This window comes from Zingiber officinale, chromosome 4A, assembly GCF_018446385.1.
Source record: "Zingiber officinale cultivar Zhangliang chromosome 4A, Zo_v1.1, whole genome shotgun sequence".
In the NCBI taxonomy this organism is placed as follows: domain Eukaryota; kingdom Viridiplantae; phylum Streptophyta; class Magnoliopsida; order Zingiberales; family Zingiberaceae; genus Zingiber; species Zingiber officinale.
The window spans coordinates 76,701,834-76,726,891 of NC_055992.1; the positions used below are offsets into that span (position 1 = coordinate 76,701,834).

Here is a 25,058-nt window from a genome sequence, read left to right on the forward strand (position 1 = left end):
TTTTTCAAAATCTTTTCAAACATACCTAAGTACTATAGTTTTTTTATTACTCTCCTTGTATTTTGATATATGGCAAAGGAGGAGAGTAGCATAAAATTCAAAAGAAAGCTCTAATTAAGGGGGAGCCTTTCACTTTAAAGATTTAGCTTAAGCTTTGTTTGTGTCTAAAATTGTTTACTTATGCTTGCTTACACTAAAACTTTAAAAATTATTACTTATGCATCTGTTTACTTATGCCTGTTTTTACTTAACTTTGAATTTGAGTTGCCATAATCAAAAAGGGGGAGATTGTTGGTGCGGGAAGCATCCGACGATCGAACCCGTGTTTTGATAATGGCAAAGGGCTCAAAGATAAGTTGGTTTGTGATCTAACAATTTGAATGAGCTTGCAGGAAAGTCCTAAGTGTACTTAGGCAAAAGTCCTAGCTGGGGTTAGGCAGGTGGAAAACCCTAGGGGGTGGTAACCCTAGGTCATAGGGGGTGGTAACCCTATGCGGAAAGTCTTGGCGGGTCGAGGGCTTCAGGCAAAAGTCCTAGGGGGTGGTAACCCTAGGTGGAAAGTCCTGGTGTCACGAACCAGGTGGAAGACTCGACGGGTCGGGGAGAGGGCGTCTAGCAGAAAGTCTGGAAACATAGAGCACCAAGCAAAAGTCCAGCCAATCTGGAGGATCATGCTGGTATTAGGTAAATCTCCTGAATGGAGTAGGTGAGGACGCATTCCCCGTAGAGGGAATAGTAGGCGTCGGGTCAACCTAGGGTTTTCGGTAGGAAATCCGAAGTCAAACCCAGATAGTCCGGAGACTGTCAATATCTTATTTATAACTATTATGTGCTAACTTTATTTTGCAGGGTATATGTTTGGGACTAACACATTTTGCAGGAACAAAGAAGCAACCTTAAGTCTTGGATGAACAGTGCCCGAGGCGCCTCCATGGAGCTTGGAGGCGCCTCAGGTGCAAGGCTGAAGGTAGCTGCGTAGTAGGCTTGGAGGCACCTCAGACGGAGCTTGAGGCGCCTTGAACCAGGGCTTGGAGGTGCCTTGGAGTGACCATGGAGGCGCCTCAAGCAGGATAAGAGAAGAAGCTTTCAGCGCTGATCTACACGGCTGACTCGGCCTATTGGCAGCACCTTGGATGGTGTTGGAGGTGCCTCCAGCACTGTATAAAAGAAGCTCTCGAGCAGCAAGTTGGACATTCAATTTCAAAGCAACCTTTCTACATCCTACTGCTCAAGAGACGCCCAGAAGTCTTGTAGCAACACCCCGACGACCCGGATCGTTAATTTTGCTAATCTTGTTGTCGGTATAATTTATTTTTAGTACACTTAATTGTAAATTCTTTATTGTACCAAACTTTCAATATTATAGTTGTTGTCCACCGGAAGCGATCAACGATCGCGGGCCTTGGAGTAGGAGTCGCCACAGGCTCCGAACCAAGTAACCAACTTGTGTTAGCGTTTATTCTTTTCCTTTCCGCTACGTTTATCTACTCGATACGTTTTAAATCGAACGAAATAGCCACGAGCGCTATTCACCTCCCCCCTCTAGCGCTTCTCGATCTAACAAAGTTTAAAGTCATCGTTCGACTATATAGAGTTTAAAGTCGCAGTTCGACTATATAGAGTTTAAAGTCGTAGTTCGACTGTATAGAATTTAAAGTCACTGTTCGACTGTATAGATTTTAAAGTCACAGTTTAGCTGTATAGATTTTAAAGTCAAGTTCGATTGTATAAAGTTTAATGTCGAGTTCGACTGAGATGAATCCAAATGCACTTTTTATTGAATGTATAAAAGTTGAAAAAAATACAAGAGTAAGTTATAGGCGTACTTGTTAAGTTCTATAATGTTGTGGATGATTGGCACTCCAAGGTCTATCTAATCTTTGGCCTTTATTATCTTCAAGATAATAAGAACTAGAGGCAAGCTTTTGTACCACCTTGAATGATCCTCCCCATTGTGTCTCGAGTTTATTAACATCTCTGACTGGTTTGATGCACTTCTAGACCATATCACCCATCTAAAAAAATCTAGGAATAACCCTTCTGTTATAATTTTACCTCATCCTTTGACGGTATGACATAAGCTGAGCTGTTGCCTTATCCCAGACTTCTTCTATCAGGTCGAGCTCCATAAGATGTCAATTGGCATTATCTTCATCATATAAATGCATGCAATCGGATTCTATCCCTATTTCAACTGGGACCACTGCCTCACCACCAAAAATCAGATAGAAAAGAGTTATACCTATCGATTCTCAGGGAGTTGTGCGATATGCCCATAATACACTGGATAATTCATCCACCCAATTGTCTCCAACAGGATCTAATTTAGTCTTAAGTCCTCTGATAATTTCTTTGTTTGTTACTTCAGCTTGTCCATTACTCTATGAATAAGCTATAGAAGTAAAGGCCTGTGTAATACTATATCCCAAACACCATTCTTGGATGCTTCTACCCTGGAATTACCTTTCATTATCGGAAACCAGCTTATGTGGAATACTGAATCTATAGATATTGTGTTGCCATAAGAATTTAATAACCACTTGCTCAATTATTTTAGCTAAGGATTCAGCTTCCACCATTTTGAGAAATAATCTACTTCTACCAGTAAAAATCTCCTCTTAGCAGATGCCAAGGGAAAATGTCCTACTATATCCATCCCCCCATTGATCAAATGGGCAACAAACCATAGAGGCTTTAAGTAATTCTATGGGGTGATGCAGGATGTTATGGTGCTTCTGACAAGATAAACAAATCCTTACTAATTAAGCTGCATAAGCTTGTAGAGTAAGTCAAAACTATCCAGCCAATAATACTTTTCGAGTGAGAAATCGACCTCCTGAATGACTTTCATAGGAACCCTAATGCACTTCCTGTAAAATGTACTGCACATCATTTGGCCGGATACATTTGAGTAAATTATAGGAAAAGGCTCTCTTATAAAGATGATTCTCAATCATAGTAAACTGACTAGCCCTTTTCTTGAGTACCCACGCTTGCTCCCCATCGGTGAGTAGAATACCCTATCGTAAGAATAAGATGATTGGCATGTTCTCCAATCACCCTATAGCTCTAGGTCGGTTTGCCACTCAATGCAAGCCACTAATAATGTTTGTTCAACAGGCTTATCCAAATTCTAGGGAATTATAGCAGAAGCTAATTTAGCTAATTCATTTTCTATTTGATTATCTGATCGGGAAATTTTTTGTCTAGTTACTTCCTAGAATTCAGCTTTTAATTTGTCAAATGCTTCTGCATATAACATAAGCCACTCATTATTAATCTCAAGATTGTCAAACAATTGTTGAGCCGCCAACTAATAATCAGAGTAGATTAAAACCCAGGCTACTCATACATGTCACACAGCTTGCAGTCCTTCTATTAATGCCTCATATTCTACTTCATTATTAGTTGCTCGATAGTTTAATTGAATAAATAATTACATCCGATCTTCCTTGGGTGATATAACAAGAATACCTATCCCAATACCTTGACGAGTAGAGGATCCATCTACATATATCTTCCACATCTCCTCAGTTTTAGGACCTTGTACTTCTGTTATGAAGTCAGTTAAGGCCTGAGCTTTGATGGCTACATAAGGTTGGTACTGTATATTATACTCACTAAGTTCAGTTGTCCATTTGATCAATCTCCTAGACTCCTCAAGGTAACAAGCACTCAGCCCAAAGTGTTGTTAGTTAGTATGATGATTGAATGTGACAAAAAATAAGGACACAACCTTTGAGCAGCTAAGACCAATCTATACACTAATTTCTCGAGTACGGTTTAATATCACTCTGCTGTTTTTAGTAAATGGTTGAAAAAGTATACAGGTTGTTGCTCTTTTCCCTTCTACCTCACCAACACTGAACCAATAACATGTTCATTAACTGATAAGTAAACCTACAAAATTTCTCCCACTATTGGCTTAGCTAAGATGAGCATATCCGATAAATATTTCTTCAGCTCTTTGAATGTCTTATTGTAGTTGGCGTCCCACTGGAATTTGGTTGCTCAACGAAGTATTTTGAAGAAGGGTAGTCTTCGATCCACCAATCGGGAGATGAAGCAAGACACTGCAGTGATTTGGCCGGTCAATCTTTATGCCTCCTTCAGATTGCGTGGGGGAGCCATGTTTTGTAGAGCCTGTACTTTGCTAGGATTGGCTTCGATTCCTCTCTCAGTGATTATGTAGCCCAGGAATCTTCCACTTCTAGCTTCAAACAAGCATTTGCAAGGGTTGAGTTTGAGCCCATACTGCCTTAAAGTTCTACAAGTTTCTTTTATGCCATCGATCAAATCTACAGCTCGAAGAGATTTGATGAGGATATCGTCTACATAGACTTCCATATTATTGGTGCAGTTTTGCACAAACGGTTTATTTCAGGTTTTGATGAATGACAAGTAAATTAAGTTAGGTTCTATTATGATCTAACCATATGATTAAGTGCGCAGTATGAAGTCCAAATAGGTTGACAGGCCGACCAGATATCTGGTAGGAAACCTAGCTAGGTCAACTGGTCAACAGGATAGCTGGTACGAAGTTCAAATAGATAGATGGGTTGATCGGATATCTAGCAAGAAATTTAGCTATGTTGACGGGTTGACCAGATAGCTGATACAAAGACTAGATAGGTCGATGGGCTGACCGGATATTTGGCAAGAAGTCCAACTAGGTCAACGGGCCGACCGGATAGCTTGCATGAAGTTCAGACAGGTCGACAGGCTGACTGGATGTCTGGCAAACTAGTAAGTTAAGGTAAGTCATTGAAGGAGAGTAACCAAGTGAGGACGCATCCCGGTTGAAGGGACAGTAGGCGTCGGTCCAGTTTAGGTCCATTTGGGATCCCTAAGTTGAGACCTTGACTAGTTCATGGTCTTGGGAGGATATGAACTAATTATTACTCTTTATTAAAATATCATTTATCCTAATACTTGTTTTACAGGTTAGACTAACATTATTTTATAGGAGAAAAGTTGCCTTTGGATGAACAATGTCCGAAGGCACCTTCAAGCAGTGAAGGCGCATTTGTACTATTCATAGAAGGTGCCTTCCATGGCTATGGAAGGCACCTTCCACAGGATAAATTTTTAATGTCGCAGCGAATAAGTGTCGGGCTGTTCAGGATCGAATTTGCCTCATTGGAGGCTCCTTCCATGCCTTTTATAAGGTTGTCTCAAGAAGGCATTGGAACATAACTGATATAAGAGCTACTGCATGTTCATTTAAGCTTCCAACTGTTCCAGGCTTCTGCTATGACTCTACTACAAAGCTACTGCGCCTGACGACTATTCCTAGGACCTCCGATCGTGGCTTGTAGACTGACATCGACACATGAACGCTTCCACATTCAAACTCTAGGTGTTGGTAACAAACTTTACTCTTGTACTTACATTCTGCAAACGGAAAGTGTAGCCTGTTACACTTATCCGAATTATTCTCTGTATTCAATTCCCTCTTCCGAGGGTACCAAAAGAGGTCTTTAGTGAATTACCCATCGATAGGTCTGCGGGACCTAGGTCTTGGAGTAAGAGTCGTCGAAGGCTCCGAACCAAGTAAACCACTTGTGTTTTTTAGTGTTAACTTTTCATTTTAATTTTCTGCTACATACTCTACTCTATTTTTAAAATCGAAAAACAAGTGTTTGAAAACCACATGATTCACCCCCTCTCACGTGCGATAGATCCAACAAGTGGTATTAGAGCAAGTTTTGCTCTGAATTTGTGCAACCACCAATCAAGCCAGGGGAATCATTTTTAGATTTCTTTTTTTCGCATTATATTTGAATTGGTAAACCTTTACCCATTTAGATAAGTTTTTTTTTGTTCGGTTTTAATTTGAGATTAGTGCAACACCTCTCAAAATTTTCTATAAACTCTGCTAACCCAAGATTAAGTCTTGGTACCTTCTTGAGTTTATCTTTTCAGCACTCAAATGGCACAACTTGAAGGGTACAACATTGTTTGTCCTCCCCTATTCGACGGTGATGACTTCCCAAACTGGAAGAAGCGGATGGAGGTATATCTAAAGACTGACTTCGACCCGTGGTTCAGCATCACTAGAGGTTACAAAGCTCTCGTCGATAACGTCGAAATCTCAATGGACTCAGAATATTGGAATCTAGAAATGAAGAAGAAGGATCTGATCGACTTCAAGGCTCTCAACATACTCCAATGTAGGCTAACAAAGGAAGAACTGAACGACGTCGACCCACATGAAAATGTGAAGGAGCTATGGGATAAACTCATCAAATTGGATGAGAGAACCAATGATGCTAAGGTAACAAAAAGGGATCTTTCTTTAAATAAATAATTTAATATAAAAATGCAGGATGGAGAATCTACAAGTCAACTTCATGTAAGAATAAAGGAGATTCTCAACGGATTTCACACCATCGACCACCAGATGGAGAACTGCAACCTAATAAGGTGTGCCCACAGTGCATTTCCCCGAAATGCACTATGGGCATCTCCCCGAAATGCACTATGGGCATCCATCGTGGATGCCTACAAAATTTCAAAGAACCTATCTAAATTGAAATTGGATAAATTATTTTGTGAACTTGAACTCCATGAACAAACTAACTCAAAGCAGGTTGAGAAAGGTGTTGCTCTTTTTGTAGGTTTCTCAAGAGAAAAGTCTAGAACCAAACCTGAACCTGAAGTTGAGTCTGACCAAGACTCAGAGGATGAAGAATACATGGTGAACTTAGTGAGAAAGATGTTCACAAAGAGAAAGAAGAATTTTAGCAAAAAGGACCTGCAAAAGATCAACTCCACCTCCAACTCTAATAATAAGAATGTGACCTATTTTGGATGTAACAAGAAGGGGCACTACAAGACCGACTGCCCGAATCTGAAGAAAAAGAAGACCCTCAAGGCAACTTGGGATGAGTCATCCGGAAATGAATAAGACGGTGGAGAACTGAAGCATGGCAACTACCTTGCGCTGATAGCTTACGAATCAGAATCGGAGAGCGAATCAGAAGATGGGTCTGAACCCGAATTGAGCCACGAATCACACTCATTTCCGAAGGTTCCGATGAGGTATACTTTACTTTAAGCAAAAGATTCTTTAAAATTATTACATGTTTAAATACAAAATTAACTAAATATGAAAAACAAAATGAAATACTCCTTAAGAGAAATCAACACCTCAAGGAACAGATTGAATGTACAAATCCGAATCAAGCTGTAAAACTTGAGGAGGAAAACACAATATTAAAGAATGAAATTAACAAACTCAAAGGATTGTTAGAAACTTTTACCACTAGATCTAAGAACTTGGATTTAATTCTTACACCCAAAAAGTTGTATACAATAAATCTGGACTTGAATACAAGTCTAGCTCAACAAATCAAACATTTATATCACTCATAAGTCAAAATAAAAATTAAACTAAAGCTTGGGTTCCAAAAGCATGTCTAACCACACAAGTAGAATCAACCAACACTATGTATCAAAAAAAAAAGAAATCCACTATCTAAAACCAAATTCAAACCAAAATAGATCCTCAAATCTAAATCCCAAAATTAAAAACAAAATAAAATCAAACTGTTAGTTAGAGCTCTAGAGTCAATCATATGATGATTATTGTATGGACTCATTGTATCCTATTCCTATATATATAAAGGCTTTTATTTTGGTTATTATACTTACTTGTATTGGTGCCAAATAACTAAGTATAATAGCGTCCTTGAGTAGAAGGTTCTTACCTATATCAATAGATTGGTTGAATCAATAGTGAGATGATATAGGGAATGCTATTCTTAATCATTCCTAGTCAAGTATTAACATTAAGGGACAATGTTAATGCAATGAGACTAGCATGTAGGTCAACTCGATGACTTGATCTCACAAGTCATGGATATATAGATATCAAGTTGACACATGGGTATGCATTAGAGAATGTATACTGAATGACCCACCATAAAAAAGTATCATGGATCGTTATATAAGTATCATATACTTTCTCATGTGGCTATTAGTATGACTACTAGTCCTTGGACCTGAAGTCACCATGGTTCCCAACATAAGGAGTTGCATACTTTGGCTTCGTCAAACGTCACCCGTAGCTGGGTGGACTATAAAGGCGATTATTGGGTATGTAACAAATTATGCGGAGGGATATGAGTGATGCAGATGGGATCTATCCCTCTTATATGACGAGAGTGACATCATTATTCTTGATAGAGTGATACCACTAAGTGCATGGTCATGGCCAAATGAGTCAATATGAGATATTGAGCTCATTTGATTAGAGTGAGTCTACTTGGAGTTCAAGATTTAGATTGATTAGAGGATGGCATGGTCTATGCCTCACATTGATCAATCTAGATGTCAAGGATAGAATGACATTGTCATATATTGTGAAGAGTCACAATTAGTAGTCACAAGGTGATGTTGGATCTTAATATTCTTGTAACTTGGGTAGTAATGATGTGTTGCTAGATACCGCTCATTACTTATGCTTTTAAATGGGTTTAGGAGCATTGCCAACGTTACAAGAACCTATAAGGTCACACACAAAGGGCAATTAGATGGAGATTAGGTTCATTCGATGTACCTAGAGGATTAGGTTCATGTGAAGAACTAAATTGGATTAAGAGTAGTCCAAATTAGATTAATTGAGTAAGACTTGATTGAGTTAGACTTGAGTTCGACTCAAGTGAGGTTAGACTTGAGTTAGACTCAAGTGAGGTTAGACTTGAGTTAGACTCAAGTGAGGCTAGACTTGAGTCACCCTCGTGACGACTAATTATGACTCTTCACAATATATGACAAGTGTCCTTCTATCCTTGACATCTAGATTGATCAATTTGAGGCATAGATGGTGTAATCCTCTGATCAATATAAATCTTGAACTCCAAGTAGACTCACTCTAATCAAATGAGTTCAATATCTCATATTGACTCATTTGAGCATGGCCATGCACTTAGTGGTCTCACTCTATCAAGAATAACGATGTCACTCCCGTTATATAGGAGGGATAGATCCCATCTACCGCACTCACATCCCTCCGCACAATTTGTTACATACCCAGTAATCGCCATTATAGTCCACCCAATTACGGGTGGCGTTTGACGAAGCCAAAGTATGTAACTCCTTATGTAGCGAACCATGGTGACTTCCGGTCCAAGGACTATTAGTCATACTAATAGCCACATGAGAAAGTATATGACACTCATATAATGATTAATGATACTTTCTCATGGCGGGTCATTAAGTATACATTCTCCAATGCATACCCATGTGTCAACTTGATATCTCTATATCCATGACTTGTGAGATCAAGTCATCAAGTTGACCTTCATGCTAGTCTCGTCGCATTAACATTGTCCCTGAATGTTAATACTTGACTATGAATGATTAAGAGTAGTGTTCTCTATACTATCTCACTATCGATTCAACCAATCGATTGATATAGATAAGAACCTTCTACTCAAGGACGCTCTTATACTTAGTTATTTGGCACCAATACAAGTAAGTATAATAACCAAAACAAACGCCTTTATATACATAAGAATATAACACAATGAGTTAATACAATAATCATCATATGATTGGCTCTAGGGCTCTAACTAACAATCTGCCACTAGCACTAGTGCCAATCAGTGTAGGCTCTAAGGCCCAATGACCTAGTGTGACCATCATGCTTTCTCTGTGCCAAAGCCTTGGTCAAGGGATCTGCGACGTTAGCTTCTGTGGGTACTCTGCAAATCTTCACATCTCCTCTGTCGATGATCTCTCAAATGAGATGGAAGCGCCGTAATATGTGTTTGGTCTGCTGGTGTGAGCGTGGTTCCTTAGCCTGCGTGATTGCTCCATTGTTGTCACAATAGAGCTCAATAGGATCTGCTATGCTAGGAACCACCCCAAGCTCAGTAATGAACTTGCGGATCCAAACTACCTCCTTTGCTGCTTCTGATGCAGCAATATACTCGGCTCTGTTGTAGAATCAGCGACTGTGTCCTTTTTCGAACTCTTCCAGCTCAAAACACCACCATTTATGCAAAACACGAACCCAAACTGCGATCGATAATCATTCTGGTCAGTTTGGAGCTAGCATCACTGTAACCCTTTACAGCTAGCTCGTCATCACCTCTATATATCAAGAAATATTCTTTAGTCCTTCTCAAGTACTTAAGAATATTCTTGATCGCTATCCAGTGACTTTCACCTGGATCTGACTGGTATCTGCTCGTCATGTTCAAAGCATAAGAGACATCAGAATGAGTACATAGCATGGCGTACATGATAGATCCTATGGCTGAAACATAAGGGATCTTATCCATGCGGTCTCTCTCCTCTTTAGAAGAGGGACTTTAAGTCTTCGAAAGACTTACACCATGTGACATCGGCAGAAATCCCTTCTTGGAGTTCTGCATGGCAAACCGTAGTAGTACCTTGTCAATATATGTACTCTGACTTAGGCCAAGCACTCTCTTAGATCTATCTCTATAGATCTGTATGCCTAGAATATGGGCTGCTTCACCTAAGTCCTTCATTGAGAAACAATTCCCTAGCCAAGTCTTTATAGACTGTAGCAAAGAGATATCATTCCCAATGAGTAGTATGTCATCTACATACAATACAAGGAAGACAACTGTGCTCCCTATAACCTTCTTGCAGACACAAGGTTCATCTTCATTCTTGATGAAACCAAACTATTTGATTGCATCATTGAATCGAAGATTCCAGCTCCGAGAAGCTTGCTTTAGTCCATAAATGGATTTATGCAGCTTGCATACTCTGCCAGTATGCTGTGGATCTACAAAACCCTCAGATTGTGTCATGTGCACATCCTTGAGTAGGTTTACATTCAGAAACACGGTTTTGGCATCCATCTGCCTGATCTCATAATCGTGGTATGCTGCAATAGCAAGCATGATCCGAATGGACTTAAACATCGCAACTGGAGAAAAATTTTCATCATAGTCAATACCATGAATTTGCTTGAAACCTTTTGCTACCAGACGACCCTTATATATAAGTCCATCCATGTCAGTCTTTCTCTTAAAGATCCACTTACACCCAATGGGTTTTACCCCTTCAGGTGGATCAACCAAAGTCCATACTTGGTTAGTGTACATGGATTCCATTTCGGATCTCATGGCCTCTAGCTAATTCTCAAAATTTGGTCTTATCACAGCTTCCTGATAGGAGGTAGGCTCATCCTCATTGAGCACAACGTCATCATGATCAGACAAGAGAAATGAATATCTCTCAAGTTGACGACGTACCCTATCAGACCTGCGAAGAGGTAGGTCTACTTGAACTGGTTGTTGTTCCTCAACTCTTTGTGAAACAACATCATCCACAACACTTTGTGGTTCCAGTTCAACTTCCATCGAGGCTTCAATGCTATGGTTCACATCTTGAACTTCTTTAAGATCAAACGTACTCCCACTAGTTTTTCTAGAAACAAAATCCCTTTCTAGAAATACCCCAGTCTTTGCCACAACTACCTTGTGTTGACTAGGAATGTAGAAGTAATATCCCTTAGTTTCCTTGGGATATCCAATAAAATAGCACTTATCGGATTTGGGTCCCAGTTTGTTCGAGACTTCACGTCAAACGTAAGTCTCACAACCCCAAATCCTCATAAAAGACACCTGGGCATCTCTCCCAGTCCATATCTTATATGGTGTCTTTATCACAGCCTTGGATGGAACACGGTTGAGTATGAAGGTTGTAGTGTCTAGAGCATAGCCCCAAAGAGATGTAGGAAGATCTGTGTGACTCATCATAGATCGCACCATATCTAATAGGTACGATTCCTCCTTTAGGATACACCATTCCACTGTGGTGTTCCAGGAGGAGTGAGTTGAGATAGAATCTCACACTCAGCTAGATAGTCACGAAACTCATGGCTAAGGTATTCTCTGTTGGAGCAATCCCGATGGTCCGTGGGACCATGTGTTTTGGTGTTTGGGCAAAGGGTTTAAGTTAGGTTCACCCTTGTATTTAATATGTGTATTTGAGTTATGCAGGTTTGCAAGATACACATGTGACTCAGGTTGATGGCTTCGGGTCCGGTGAAGGATGGAGCATCCGAGGGACCGTGGACAAGGCAACGAGGACAAGGGCCGAGGGAAGCGACTTTGAGGCATACGCGAACGATGACATTGGGAACGAGCCGCAGGCTTGAATGCATCCGAGGGACGAGAGCCAAAGGAAGTAGGCTTGAAGGCAAGAAGTCAAAGCTGTAAATGAAGCGTCAAATGAGTCATAAGGGTGAGGGTACGAGTGCATGAGAGATTGTACTCGGAGTAAAATCCTAGTTTTAGGGTTCCACTGTAGCAGTACTATAGCAGTACTATAGCAGTCGACTGCACGTTTTAGCTGTCGACTGGGGCAGTCGACTGGCAGCGAACAGAATGTCTCTATTCGCTCAGTTAGTGTGGAATCGAGTCGTTGGGATGTAACGGTCGAATTTCCACAGAGGGCAGTCGACTACATGTTTTAGTAGTCGACTGGTAGGCGGAGTTTTCCAACCAGTGGCCTATATAACCAAGCCTTGGAAGCTTGGTTGAGGTTGACGAAATAGAGGTGGTTAACCCCTATTAGTAGTCTACTTGTGCCCTAGCTTGTAAACAGTCCTTGGTGAGAGTTGTGGTGAGGTTTCTCCACCCACAAGGAGCTACGTGAGCTAGCCGGAGGTCTTCCGGAGAGTAATCCACCAACGGATAGGGATCGTCCACCTTACGGACATGCTGTGGAGTAGGAGCTTTATCTCCGAACCATGTAAATGATCGTGTAGCTTGGTTTGTATTCTTTCTTTGTCTTGCTTTTAGTTTAGCTTGTTTGTTTTTATTTGTATTCCGCTGCACAAGCTAACAATAGTGTAGGAAACAATCGATTTGGGGGCGCCGTCTATCCAACCCCCCTTCAAGTCGGCCGACTGATCCCTAACAAGTGGTATCAGAGCGAGGACGCTCTCTATTAGACTAACCGCCAAGGAGGCAAAAGATGACCGGCTTGATTGAACCTCCAAAGTTTGAAGGAGGAAGCCTTGGGGACATCACCTATTGGATGATGAAGATGGAGATCTTCTTCAACACGGATTGGGACACCATGATGGTGGTAAAGGAGTCATTCGAAGTCCCAAAGGACAAGAAAGGAAAGAAGCTCCGAACACAACATTGGATGGAGGAGCAAACCTCATGATCGGAGGTAAACTCAAAGGTAATAGCAATTTTAATTGATTTATTGCCTCCTAATGCGATAAGTGGTGTAGGTAAATATGAGAACACCCATGAATTGTGGAGCAAAGTGAAGAAATTACCATGGGAGGAATTTTTGCCTACACAAGAAGAAGAAGAAAAATCCGAAGAAAGTGATGAAGTGGTCCAAGAGGAGAAGAAGGACCAATCGGATGTGGAGCCCAAGGAGATGGGCTTAGTAGCTCAAGAAGAGGAGGTGGAGCAAATGGAAGTTGAGTCACCCTCAACATCATCTACATCCTCAAGAGTTGAAGAAGATTCCAAGACAAGTGAAGAAGAAAAAGTCTTGGAAGTCAACATAGTAAGCACCTCCACCGAAGTGAAGTCAAAGAACAACATAATTTGCTTCGGTTGCAATGAAAAAGGACACTACAAGAGTAGATGTCCATTGGGTAAGAAGAAGGTAAATCCTAAACCCGTTCAAGTTAATTTAAACACTAACAAGGGTTGTAGGAATAAAGAAACCCAAGGAAAAAGGATGCGTATCATATGCTTCACGTGTGGGGAGAAGGGACATTACCACACAAAATGCCCCAAGAAGAGGGAGATCAAGAAGCTTGCGCAATTAAAGAAATGGGAGAAAGAGAAGAAGAAGAAAAGCTCAAGTCAAGGGGGAGCTTCAAGGGTAAGGAAGGTATACCCTAATTTGAAGTGTAATTCAAATTCAAATTCTTATGTTCCCATGCATGTTAGGAAAAATAATGTTAATCATTATATGCCCATGCAAAATTTTGGTTTCAAATATCATGATAGGAGTAGGGTAATTGTAGATCAAAACCCTAGGAGACTCATTCATGAAAAATCTAGAAATGGTAGACCTAAGGAAACCCAAGGCATTAATCCTAAGAAGGGGAGACATATGCCTAGAAAGGGTAGGTCTAGGAATGTCCAATTTGGACAAATTAACTCTAGGGTTAGGAACCTAGAGAAGGAGAATCAAGCCTTAAGGGGAAAGCTTGATAAGTTAGAACAATTCCTTAAGAGATTCAATGTTGGATCTAAGGAATTAAATATGGTGTTGGGTAGCCAAAGACTCAACCATAATAGATCGGGCTTGGGATACCGATCTAGTCCCTCCAAGGCTAATGAGAGATCATGTGCTAGGGTGGCAAATGATCATGGCAAGAGAGAGTCCTCCAAAGCTAAGGGAAAGTCTTATGCTAGGGTTGCATATGACTATAGCAAGGAGAAGACAATAAATGGCAAGGAAAAGCCATTTAATGGTAAGGAGAAATTAACTAAGGACAAAGTGTCCAAGGTTAAGAAAGTTAGATTTGTAGGCCAAGTGTCACCGGAGGTGCACCGGAATGGCCTAGCCATTGTGGATGAGTCACCTAGGGAGGTGGTTAAGGCTAAGAGCTCTAGGGGGAGCTCAAAGAGTCAATTTGGGACCCATGGCCAATGGATCTCAAGTGGATTTTACTTGGGAGTCAAGGTTAGGTCATGGAATGGGCCAAGTGGTTTGGAGACGAACTTGAGTCTCAAACCTAGGGAATTGTCACACATGGGTTGTGTTTTATGCTTGAAAATATGACATTGGGGTCACATAGTATGATAATTGGTTTTGGATGTATAGATGTCATATAAACCAATGCTAGGGATGCATTGTGGGTTAGTATGGGCAAATACATTAAGAGGAAGCCAAAACTAGGACTTTAGGTCAAAGTTCAATTGAAATTTTTAGCTAGTTTTGTGTTTTGTGTCAAACTTGGGATTGGTGATAGATATATTTATATATATATTTTTTCCACGTAGATATTGATATAATAGACCTCTCCACAAAATTTGGGGATTTTTGAAGGTCTGTGGAATTTCTGGCGCATTTCTGAAGTTGGCCAGAAAAGGTTGATTCTTTCATGTATAGTGTACCAGTCGACTGATACAGTTACCAGTCGAATGGTAACACTGTTCACGAGTACAGAATGTCTATGTAAGCTCGTTTATATGGGGGTAGTCGACTGGTACTTCTTGTAGTCGACTGATACCAGTCTGGAAGTGTTTTCAGCACTGAATTTTGACCGGGTCAGCTCATATAGATGTATGAGATCCATGGGAGATACATACATGAGTTTAGGGTCATTTGGATGACAAGTTTTCAATAATTGAGATATTGTTGGAGAACTTTTTGGATGTTAGGCAAAGAGGGAGAAGTAAGGTTTAGTTGGGAAAACCTGAAAGTACCTTTGTGTAGGGGGAGCCTTGGGATAGGTTCTTAAAAAGCCCATTGTAAAAATCTTAGCTCATGGGGAGCGTAGGTGTAGGGGGAGCCTTGGGATAGGTTCAAATACAAGATGCATTGTTATGGCGGTTGCCAAGTGTGTAACCTTGGCAACGTAAGTCCATTCGGCAGTGTAAGTCCAAGTGTGTAGCCTTGGCAACGTAAGTCCATTCGGCGGTGTAAGTCCAAGAGTGTAGCCTTGGCAACGTAAGTCCATTTGTTTTAGTATGTTTATTTGCTATATGTTTTCCCTAACTTAAACGTATTGCCAAACACCAAAAAGGGGGAGATTGTTGGAGCAATCCCGATGGTCCGCGGGACCATGTGTTTTGGTATTTGGGCAAAGAGTTTAAGTTAGGTTCACCCTTGTATTTGATATGTGTATTTGAGTTGTGCAGGTTTGCAGGATACACATGTGACTCAGGTTGATGGCTTCGGGTCCGGTGAAGGATGGAGCATCCGAGGGGCCGTGGACAAGGCAGCGAGGACAAGGGCCGAGGGAAGCGACTTCGAGGATGGCAAGCAGCAGGCTTGAATGCATCCGAGGGACGAGAGCCAAAGGAAGTAGGCTTGAAGGCAAGAGGTCAAAGCTGCAAATGAAGCGTCAAATGAGTCATAAGGGTGAGGGTACGAGTGCATAAGAGATTGTACTCGGAGTAAAATCCTAGTTTTAGGGTTCTACTGTAGTAGTAATGTAGCGCTACTGTAGCAGTACTATAGCGCTACTGTAGCAGTACTGTAGCAGTCGACTGCATGTTTTAGCAGTCGACTGGGGCAGTCGACTGGGGCAGTTGACTCGCAGCGAACAGAATGTCTCTGTTCGCTCAGTTAGTGTGGAATCGAGCCGTTGGGATGTAACAGTCAAATTTCCACAGAGGGCAGTCGACTACATGTTTTAGTAGTCGACTGGTAGGCGGCGTTTTCCAACCCGTGGCCTATATAACCAAGCCTTGGAAGCTTTATTGAGGTTGACGAAATAGAGGTGGTTAACCCCTATTAGTAGTCTACTTGTGCCCTAGCTTGTAAAGAGTCCTTGGTGAGAGTTGTGGTGAGGTTTCTCCACCCACAAGGAGCTACATGAGCTAGTCAGAGGTCTTCCGGGGAGTAATCCACCGACGGATAGGGATCGTCCACCTTACGGACACGCCATGGAGTAGGAGCTTTATCTCCGAACCACGTAAATGATCGTGTAGCTTGGTTTGCATTCTTTCTTTGTCTTGCTTTTAGTTTAGCTTGTTTGTTTTTGTTTGTATTCCGCTGCGCAAGCTAACAATAGTGTAGGAAGCAATCGATTTGGGGGAGCCGTCTATCCAACCCCCTTTCAAGCCAGCCTACCGATCCCCAACATTCTCCACCTCGATCTGATCGAAGTATCTTAATACTCTTGCCAAGCTGGTTTTGTACTTCATTCTTGAATTTTTTGAACTTTTGTAAAGGATTCTGACTTATGTGTCATCAGATACACATAACCATATCTACTGAAGTCATCAATAAATATAATGAAGTACCTATAACCTCCTCTGGCAACAACATTGAAAGGGCCACATACATCACTATGTATAAGTCCTAACAAGTCAGTCGCTCTCTCGCTGTGTCCACTAAAGGGAGTCTTGGTCATCTTGCCCAGTAGGCATGACTCGCATGTCTTCAAAATCAAATGAGTCTAGCAAACAATGTTTATGGAGCTGGGATAAGCATTTGTCATTTATATGACCTAAGCGACAGTGCCAGAGATAGGTTTGGTTCATTTCATTTGATTTGAACCTTTTGGTATTTATGTTATAGATGGGGTTCTCTAAGTCTAGAATATAGAGTCCGTTAATCAGAGGTGCACTACAATAGAACATATCATTTAAATAAACTGAACAATATTTATTCCTTATTATAAATGAAAAACCTTTCTTGTCCAAACAAGAAACTAAAATTATATTCTTAGTATAAGAAGGCACATAACATCATTCATCTAGTTCTAGTACAAGCCCAGAGGGCAGAGATAGATAGTAAGTCCCTACAGCAACTGCAGCAACTCGTGCTCCATTGCCTACTCGTAAATCTATCTCGCCCTTCGTCAATGTCCTACTATTTCTCAGCGCCTGTACATTAGTACAAATGTGAGAAGCACATCTGGTATCTAATACCCACGATGAAGAAATAGAGAGATTGACTTCTATAACATGTATACCTGAAGTTGAAATCTTATTTCTCTTCTTCTTAAGATCTTCCAGGTATCATTTGCAGTTTCTCTTCCAGTGCCCTGCTTGTCCTTGATATAGTTGATGAAGATGTTCAACCATATCATAAGCACCCATCAACTCATGTTGCTTCTGAAGCTCAGAGTTCATGGTTGCGAGCATAAGACAGGACACATCTAATGCGTCATCTTGATGCTTCTTGGTCAGCTCGCGTGGCAGTGGCAGGAGGTGCCGCGGGAATGGGCTGCTCCAGGACGTACAGTTTTCGTTCATGTATGAGAACAATTCTCAGGTTCTTGTACCAGTCCAGGAAGTTAGCACCATTGAGCTTGTCCTTATCAAGGACAGAATGCAGGGAGAAGGTGTTCATGTTTGACGACATAGTAATCTACAACAGAAAATGCAGAAAACAAATAATCATATTCCACTAATCATTTAATTAGGCTTTTAACTAAATGATGCTCCCACTGAATTATAGAAATTTTGTAGAATCAAGTTATGGATGTGGTCAAACCACACTTATTAGATTCTAACCAACTAGCTATAATTCTTGTGGGACAAGATCCACATCATACTACGCCTTGAGTTAGCTTTGGCTAAATCACCCAAGACTTAGTATGATCGGTAGGTAACTAATTACCAATTACATCTCTATGCAACTCTTGTTTATAGGATCAAGATCCGTATGTATATTAAAACTTGAGTTAGCTTTGGCTAAATCGCCCAAGAGTTAATATAAATGTGATTTTGACCTATCTACCAACCATTGGAAAATGCCTATAGTTAAACCCAATCCAATTGAGTTTAACTAATTTTACTCAATCTAATTGAGTTTGTACTCACCCATGCGTTGATAAGCGGGACCAAGATTGTCCCTCTGCACTCTACCAAGATAATATGTGTTGCTCTACTTTGGCAGATTCAACAACAACATATGATCGAGGTAGTGATGGGTATCACGGCATGGTAGGCATTTTGAGTTGACGCGATTTAGCTCTAATCTAATCATTGATGTGTATCATATACTCGATTTAGATCTAATCTAATCGTGGTGCATCATATACACGATTTAGATCTAATCTAATCGTGGTGGCACTAATTAATTACTCTACTCTAGCATGCATCACATACACACACACACAAGCAATTAATTAAATTGTGATTAGTCATGGCCCTACTACGATCTTCTCAAGACAATGAGAAGATCGGACGGTCAACCTAAGGTCAACAACTTCTCCAAGCTCCTCCCTTTGACCGCCATGTGTTGCTCGCACCCTCCTCGTAACTCCTCCTTGAGTGGACCTTCCACCGCTCCCATTTTTGTACATTACAAATTTGAAACTCGAGTTACATTCGAATCTAAACTATTTACAATAGGAATATAAAATAAAGGAAGGCACGATGCGCAGGTCGCGATACAAATATACAACACGCACAAACACACAAAATGGCACGCAGGCCATATTATGAATTACAACACATGTATCCAATCCGATTGAGGTTTTTGGGCCATGACCATCACAATATTATACATAATTCTAAATTATATATTTTTCCATTATTTCTGTAATTTTACTACTGATTTTTGCGATTTTACGAGTCGCAACTTCCCGGCGGTCCCGTTTAGTGATATTTAGGCGCAATCGCGGGACAATACCCCTTGCGGGGTTAGGGGCAGCGCCCCTTCTCACGAAATGAATCTAAAGAGTGTCCCACGACGATCTAATAGCGCCTTAGCCCGCTGTCCCAAATCATTTTGGGCGAGACCTTGCCGTTTTGGAAGGTGTTTCTCGGTAGTCGAAGCCTACAAGTGTCCAAACACTTGTTGCTTCGCCTCCTCGAGAAAAATACCCATAAAATACATAAAAATCGTAAATTTACAGAAAGTTACAAATCTGTAATTTTTCATAAAAATTAAAATAAAACATGTACACGCTTCACACGTGGCTCTGATACCACTGTTGGGATTTTCGAGCCGCAAAAACCACTTTTTGTGTTGCGAAAACCTCGAAATCCCATGCCACCAGATCCGTGTGAAGATTAAAAGAACAAAAAATTTCATGTACATGTTTTTCTATCCTAGATCTACATTAGATCTACATGGTTAAGAGATTACCCTTGTAGCGAATCCCTTCGCGAATCCCGCTCGTCCAAAAGTTGCCGGATCTCGAGTGTGTTCAAGTGGACACACCTCTATACATATCCACACGAACAATAGAGATGGAGAAAACACTTAGTGTGTGATAGCACTCTAAAGGTGTTCGGCCAAGGAGGAGGAGAGGGAGAGAAGAAGAAGCAAGGAGGAATAATAATGATCGATAATGAAAATAAGAGTAAAAAAAATAACTTAAGTATTTTCATCTAATGAAAATACTTAATGCTCATTAATGTTGGTGCAATAAGCATCCGATGATCGAACCTCAGTTTTGATAATGGCAAAGGGATTCAAAGTTAAGATTCCTTGTTATCTAACGTGGTTAAATAAGGTTTCAGGAAAGTCCTAACTGCGGTTAGGCAGGGGAAAATCCCAAGGGGGGGTAACCTTAGGTCCTAGGGGGTGGTAACCCTAGGTGAAGGAAAATCCTTGGGGGGTAACCTTAGGTCCTAGGGGGCGGTAACCCTAGGTGGAGGAAAACCCTAAGGGGCGGCAACCTTAGGTCCTAGGGGGCGGTAACCCTAGGTGGAGGAAAACCCTAAGGGGCGGCAACCTTAGGTCCTAGGGGGCGGTAACCCTAGGTGGAGGAAAACCCTAAGGGGTGGCAACCTTAGGTCCTAGGGGGCAGTAACCCTAGATGGAGGAAAACCCTAAGGGGCGGCAACCTTAGGTCCTAGGGGGCGGTAACCCTAGGTGGAGAAAAACCCTAGGGGATGGTAACCCTAGGTCCTAGGGGGTGGTAATCCTAGGCGGAAAGTCCAGTCGGTCTGAAGGACCGGACTGACATCAGGTAAATCTCCTGAGTGGAGTAGGTGAGGACGCGTTCCCCGCAGAGGGAACAGTAGGCGTCGGGTCGACCTAGGGTTTCCGGTTGGAAATCCGAAGTCAGACCCGGACAGTCCGGAGACTGTCATTACTTCATATTCATACTATTATTTTGTGTTAACTTTTTCTTGCAAGTATTTTTGGATTAACATACTTGCAGATACCAAAAACACAAAGAAGAACTCGGATGAACAGTGTCCGAGGCGCCTCCATGGGGCTTAGAGGCGCCTCGGGTGCAAAACCTGAGCTGGTGCGAGAAGCAGGCTTAAGGCACCTTGGATGGATTGAAGGCCCCTTGGACAGCTTGGAGGCGCCTTGAAGGGTTTGATGGCACCTTCAGGTCGCAACAGTCAAAGGGTTATCGCAGCGAGCAGATCGGGATAGAATTCAAGCTTCAAGGTGCCTTGGAGCTTGTTTAAGGCGCCTTGAACACTGTTTAAAAGCAGTGGTCGACCAGCAGCTCAATACAACACTTTCTCAAGCAATCTTCTGCAACGTGCTGTGAATACGACCACCCCCAAGTGCTGCAAGAACACCCCGACGACCTGAAGCTTCAGATTTAATCTTTTATTGTCGATATATTTTTATTACTGCTTAAATTGTACTTAGATTGTAATAATCTTTACGAACTATAGTTGTTGCCCACCGAAAGCGGTCAGCGACCGCGGGCCTTCGAGTAGGAGCTGAGATAGACTCCGAACGAAGTAAATAGCTTGTCTTTCTGTATGCTTGTTTTCTTTATTCCGCTGCATTACTTCTCCGATAGTTTTTACGATTCCGATACGAACGAAATAGCCGCGAGCGCTATTCACCCCCCCCCCCCTCTAGCGTGTCTCGATCCAACAATTAACACCATTAATGAGCCTCATTAATGAGCCTTAATGAGTATTTAATGAGCCTTAATGAGTATTTAATATTCTTCATTAAATGGTCATTTTGAAACTCATTCGAAATTTGAATCTAAAATTCAAATTGAATTCCATTTATCATTGAATTCAAAATTTAATGAATATCATCATTAAGCCTCACTTGAGTCTAACTTAAGTCTAGCCTCACTTGAGTCTAACTCAAATCTAACCTCACTTGAGTCTAACTCAAGTCTAACTCAATCGAGTCTTACTCAATTAATCTAATTTGTATTACTCTTAATCCAATTTGGTTCATCACATGAACTTAATCCTCTAGGTACATTAAATGAACCTAATCTCCATCTAATTGTCCTTTGTGTGTGACCCTATATGTTCTTGTAACGTTGGCAAAGCTCCTAAACCCATTTAGAAGCATAAGTAATGAGCGGTATCTAGCAACACATCATTACTACCCAAGTTACAAGAATGTTGAGACCCAACATCACCTTGTGACTACTAATTGTGACTCTTCACAATATATGACAAGTGTCTTTCTATCCTTGACATCTAGATTAATCAATTTGAGGCATAGACGATGTCATCCTCTGATCAATCTAAATCTTGAACTCCAAGTAGACTCACTCTAATCAAATGAGTTCAATATCTCATATTGACTCATTTGGGCATGGCCATGCACTTAGTGGTCTCACTCTATCAAGAATAACGATGTCACTCCTGTTATATAGGAGGGATAGATCCCATCTACATCACTCACATCCCTCCGCATAATTTTGTACTCACCCAGTAATCGCCTTTATAGTCCACCCAGTTACGGGTGACGTTTGACGAAGCCAAAGTATGTAACTCCTTATGTAGGTCCAAGGACTAATAGTCATACTAATAGCCACATGAGAAAGTATATGACACTCATATAACGATCCATGATACTTTCTCATGGCGGGTCATTCAGTATACATTCTCCAATGCATACTCATGTGTCAACTTGATATCTCTATATCCATGACTTGTGAGATCAAGTCATCAAGTTGACCTTCATGCTAGTCTCGTCGCATTAACATTGTCCTTGAATGTTAATACTCGACTAGGAATGATTAAGAGTAGTGTTCTCTATACCATCTCACTATCGATTCAACCAATCGATTGATATAGATAAGAACCTTCTACTCAAGGACGCTATTTTACTTAGTTATTTGGCACCAATATAAGTAAGTATATTAACCAAAACAAACGTCTTTATATACATAAGAATATGATACAATGTGTCCATACAACAATCATCATATGATTGGCTCTAGGGCTCTAACTAACACAAGATACTTGCCCCCTTGGGCCAATATAGGCACAGATATACCAACTTGAGCAATGCGATGCAATAACAGGCTACAATCAGAGGCAAAACAATCCGTACTCCAACACATACAACCCTGGATGGAGGAACCACCCTAACTTTTCATACCGAAATAATCAGGACCAGGGGCCTGCACATCAGACCTACCAACCTGGACAGCAGAGTCATCAACAGCAGCAACCTACACAGCTGTCTAGGATTGAAAAGATGCTTGAGGAAGCTCTCTCGGAGCAAAAGTAGATGAGGAGTGAGATCAAACAACTAACTCAGAGGCTGGAGAACTCAGAAAAACACCAAAAGATGCAAGACAGCCAGATAGCCCAGATAGCTCAGTCCGTCTTAATAGCACAAGGTACATTCCCAGGGAAACCAGATTTAAATCTGGTGGAACATTGCAATCGCATTGAGCTGCGGAGCGGACGTACTGTGGGAAACCCTCAAATCATCACTCAGATAGAGCTTGACTCAGAAAAGGAACCCACTCTCCTAATGCCCAATCAGACTCAAAACAAGGATGGAGAAGAGGGTACTAAAAAGATTGGACAAGCTTGTCAGACTACCCCACAGAATCAGATGATCCCGTTTCCTCAGAAACTTATAGCATCACAAAAGGATGAAGAGTTTCACCGGTTTCTGAAAAAGGTTAAAGAGATTTGCGTTGAGGTACCATTGTTAGATGCGCTACACCAGATGCCGAAGTTCGTAAAATTTTTAAAGGGAATCTTATCCAATAGAAGGCAAAAAGGTGACTTCGAGACCATAGCATTGACAGACGGCTGCAGTGCTCTTTTTATGGCGAATTCCCCACCAAAACTTCAGGATCCAGGAAGTTTCTCCATACCGTACAAAATTAGCTCTGAACTCATACCGAGAGCCTTCTACGATTTGGGAGCTAGTGTCAGCCTACTCCCGTACTCTCTGTGCAAGAAGTTGGGACTCCAAAGCATTAAACTAACTACTATGGCACTACAGTTGGCTGACCATTTATGTAGATATGCAATGAGTATAGTGGAGACGTGCCAGTAGAAGTGGGGGGGTTGTGTCATCCCCACTGTAACGACCACCCTTCTTACTACTACAACTCTCTAAAGGTGGACGCTACTTAACTACTAACTCTACTTAACCGGTATGATAAAAAATCACATGGAAACCCTACCGAAAAATTTCGGCAGAGTCTCCCTTGTATCGGTGACCTTAAACTGACATACATAACATAATATACACAGCCACAGGCGGCTGGAACACATATCAAACACAAAAATGAATAACATCACCACGCAGTTTAATGAAATCAAATCATGCAAGTAATGAATAGCGGAAACAAGATACACATATAATTAACTAACAGCGGAAGACTAAATGACTCATCTAATACATTCTTTATAAATGACAATCTTAATAAATTCTTAAACTAAGTCCTAAGGCTTCCATAGTCCTGGCATCACACACCATCCGCGCCACCTTGTCGCCTTCCTTTCTATATCTTTTCCTTCCTGTATCTGCAGTAAGAGGAAGTGTAGTCTATAAGCAAAATTTGCTTAGTAAGCGCTATCTAACTCACAAAATCTCGATATGCATGAGGAGATACTGAAATCTAAAACTGAATGCTCAAAAGGAAATCTACTCATGCTCATCTACTAGTAAAAGAAACATACTAAAAGACTAAGCATGTAAAGCAAAGCTATACAATCATGCTAGCATAAAGAAAGCTAAACTTACTGAATTCTAAACACCTTCTGAATCTTATTCCACTTGTTTAAAGACTTATTCTTTAATACTTTATACTTATGTAAAACTTTCAAAAACTTATACTTATAATACTTCAAAATAATAATCAACTTCTTCTTGGGCCCAGGCATAGTACCATCTTATGCGCGTTCCCTAATAGGTTGGGGTAGCGAGCCACCAATCCTAAAAGAGCAGACCTCGGTCTACCAGGGCCAAGACCTCGGAATTGGACACCTGGATTTGTTTAACGACAAGCTCTTGGATGTCGGGTACTAGCCTCTTCTTAAAAGTAAAATACTTTTTTAGCTTATTTACTTCTTCTTTAAATGCCTTGGCATTTTAATAGACACCTTGTGTGCCAAAAATCCCTAAAGTCTCGACTTTGGGATCTACTTAAGGCCTCGGCCTTTTCTTTCTTTTCTTTATCTTTCTTATACTTTTCTTAAACTCTTAAAAAGAATATAGGCATGCTACAATAGAATTAAATCAAAGGAAAGAAA

At 41.0% G+C, this 25,058-nt stretch overlaps 1 protein-coding gene across 1 annotated transcript; it reads left to right on the forward strand.

Annotated features, from left to right (window-relative positions):
- Positions 1-23,070: 23,070 nt before the first annotated feature.
- On the forward strand, positions 23,071-23,856 carry LOC121972452. Its single transcript, XM_042524121.1, has one exon. It carries the CDS (start codon positions 23,071-23,073, stop codon positions 23,854-23,856), a length of 786 nt encoding a protein of 261 aa, XP_042380055.1.
- The last annotated feature ends 1,202 nt before the right edge of the window (positions 23,857-25,058 follow it).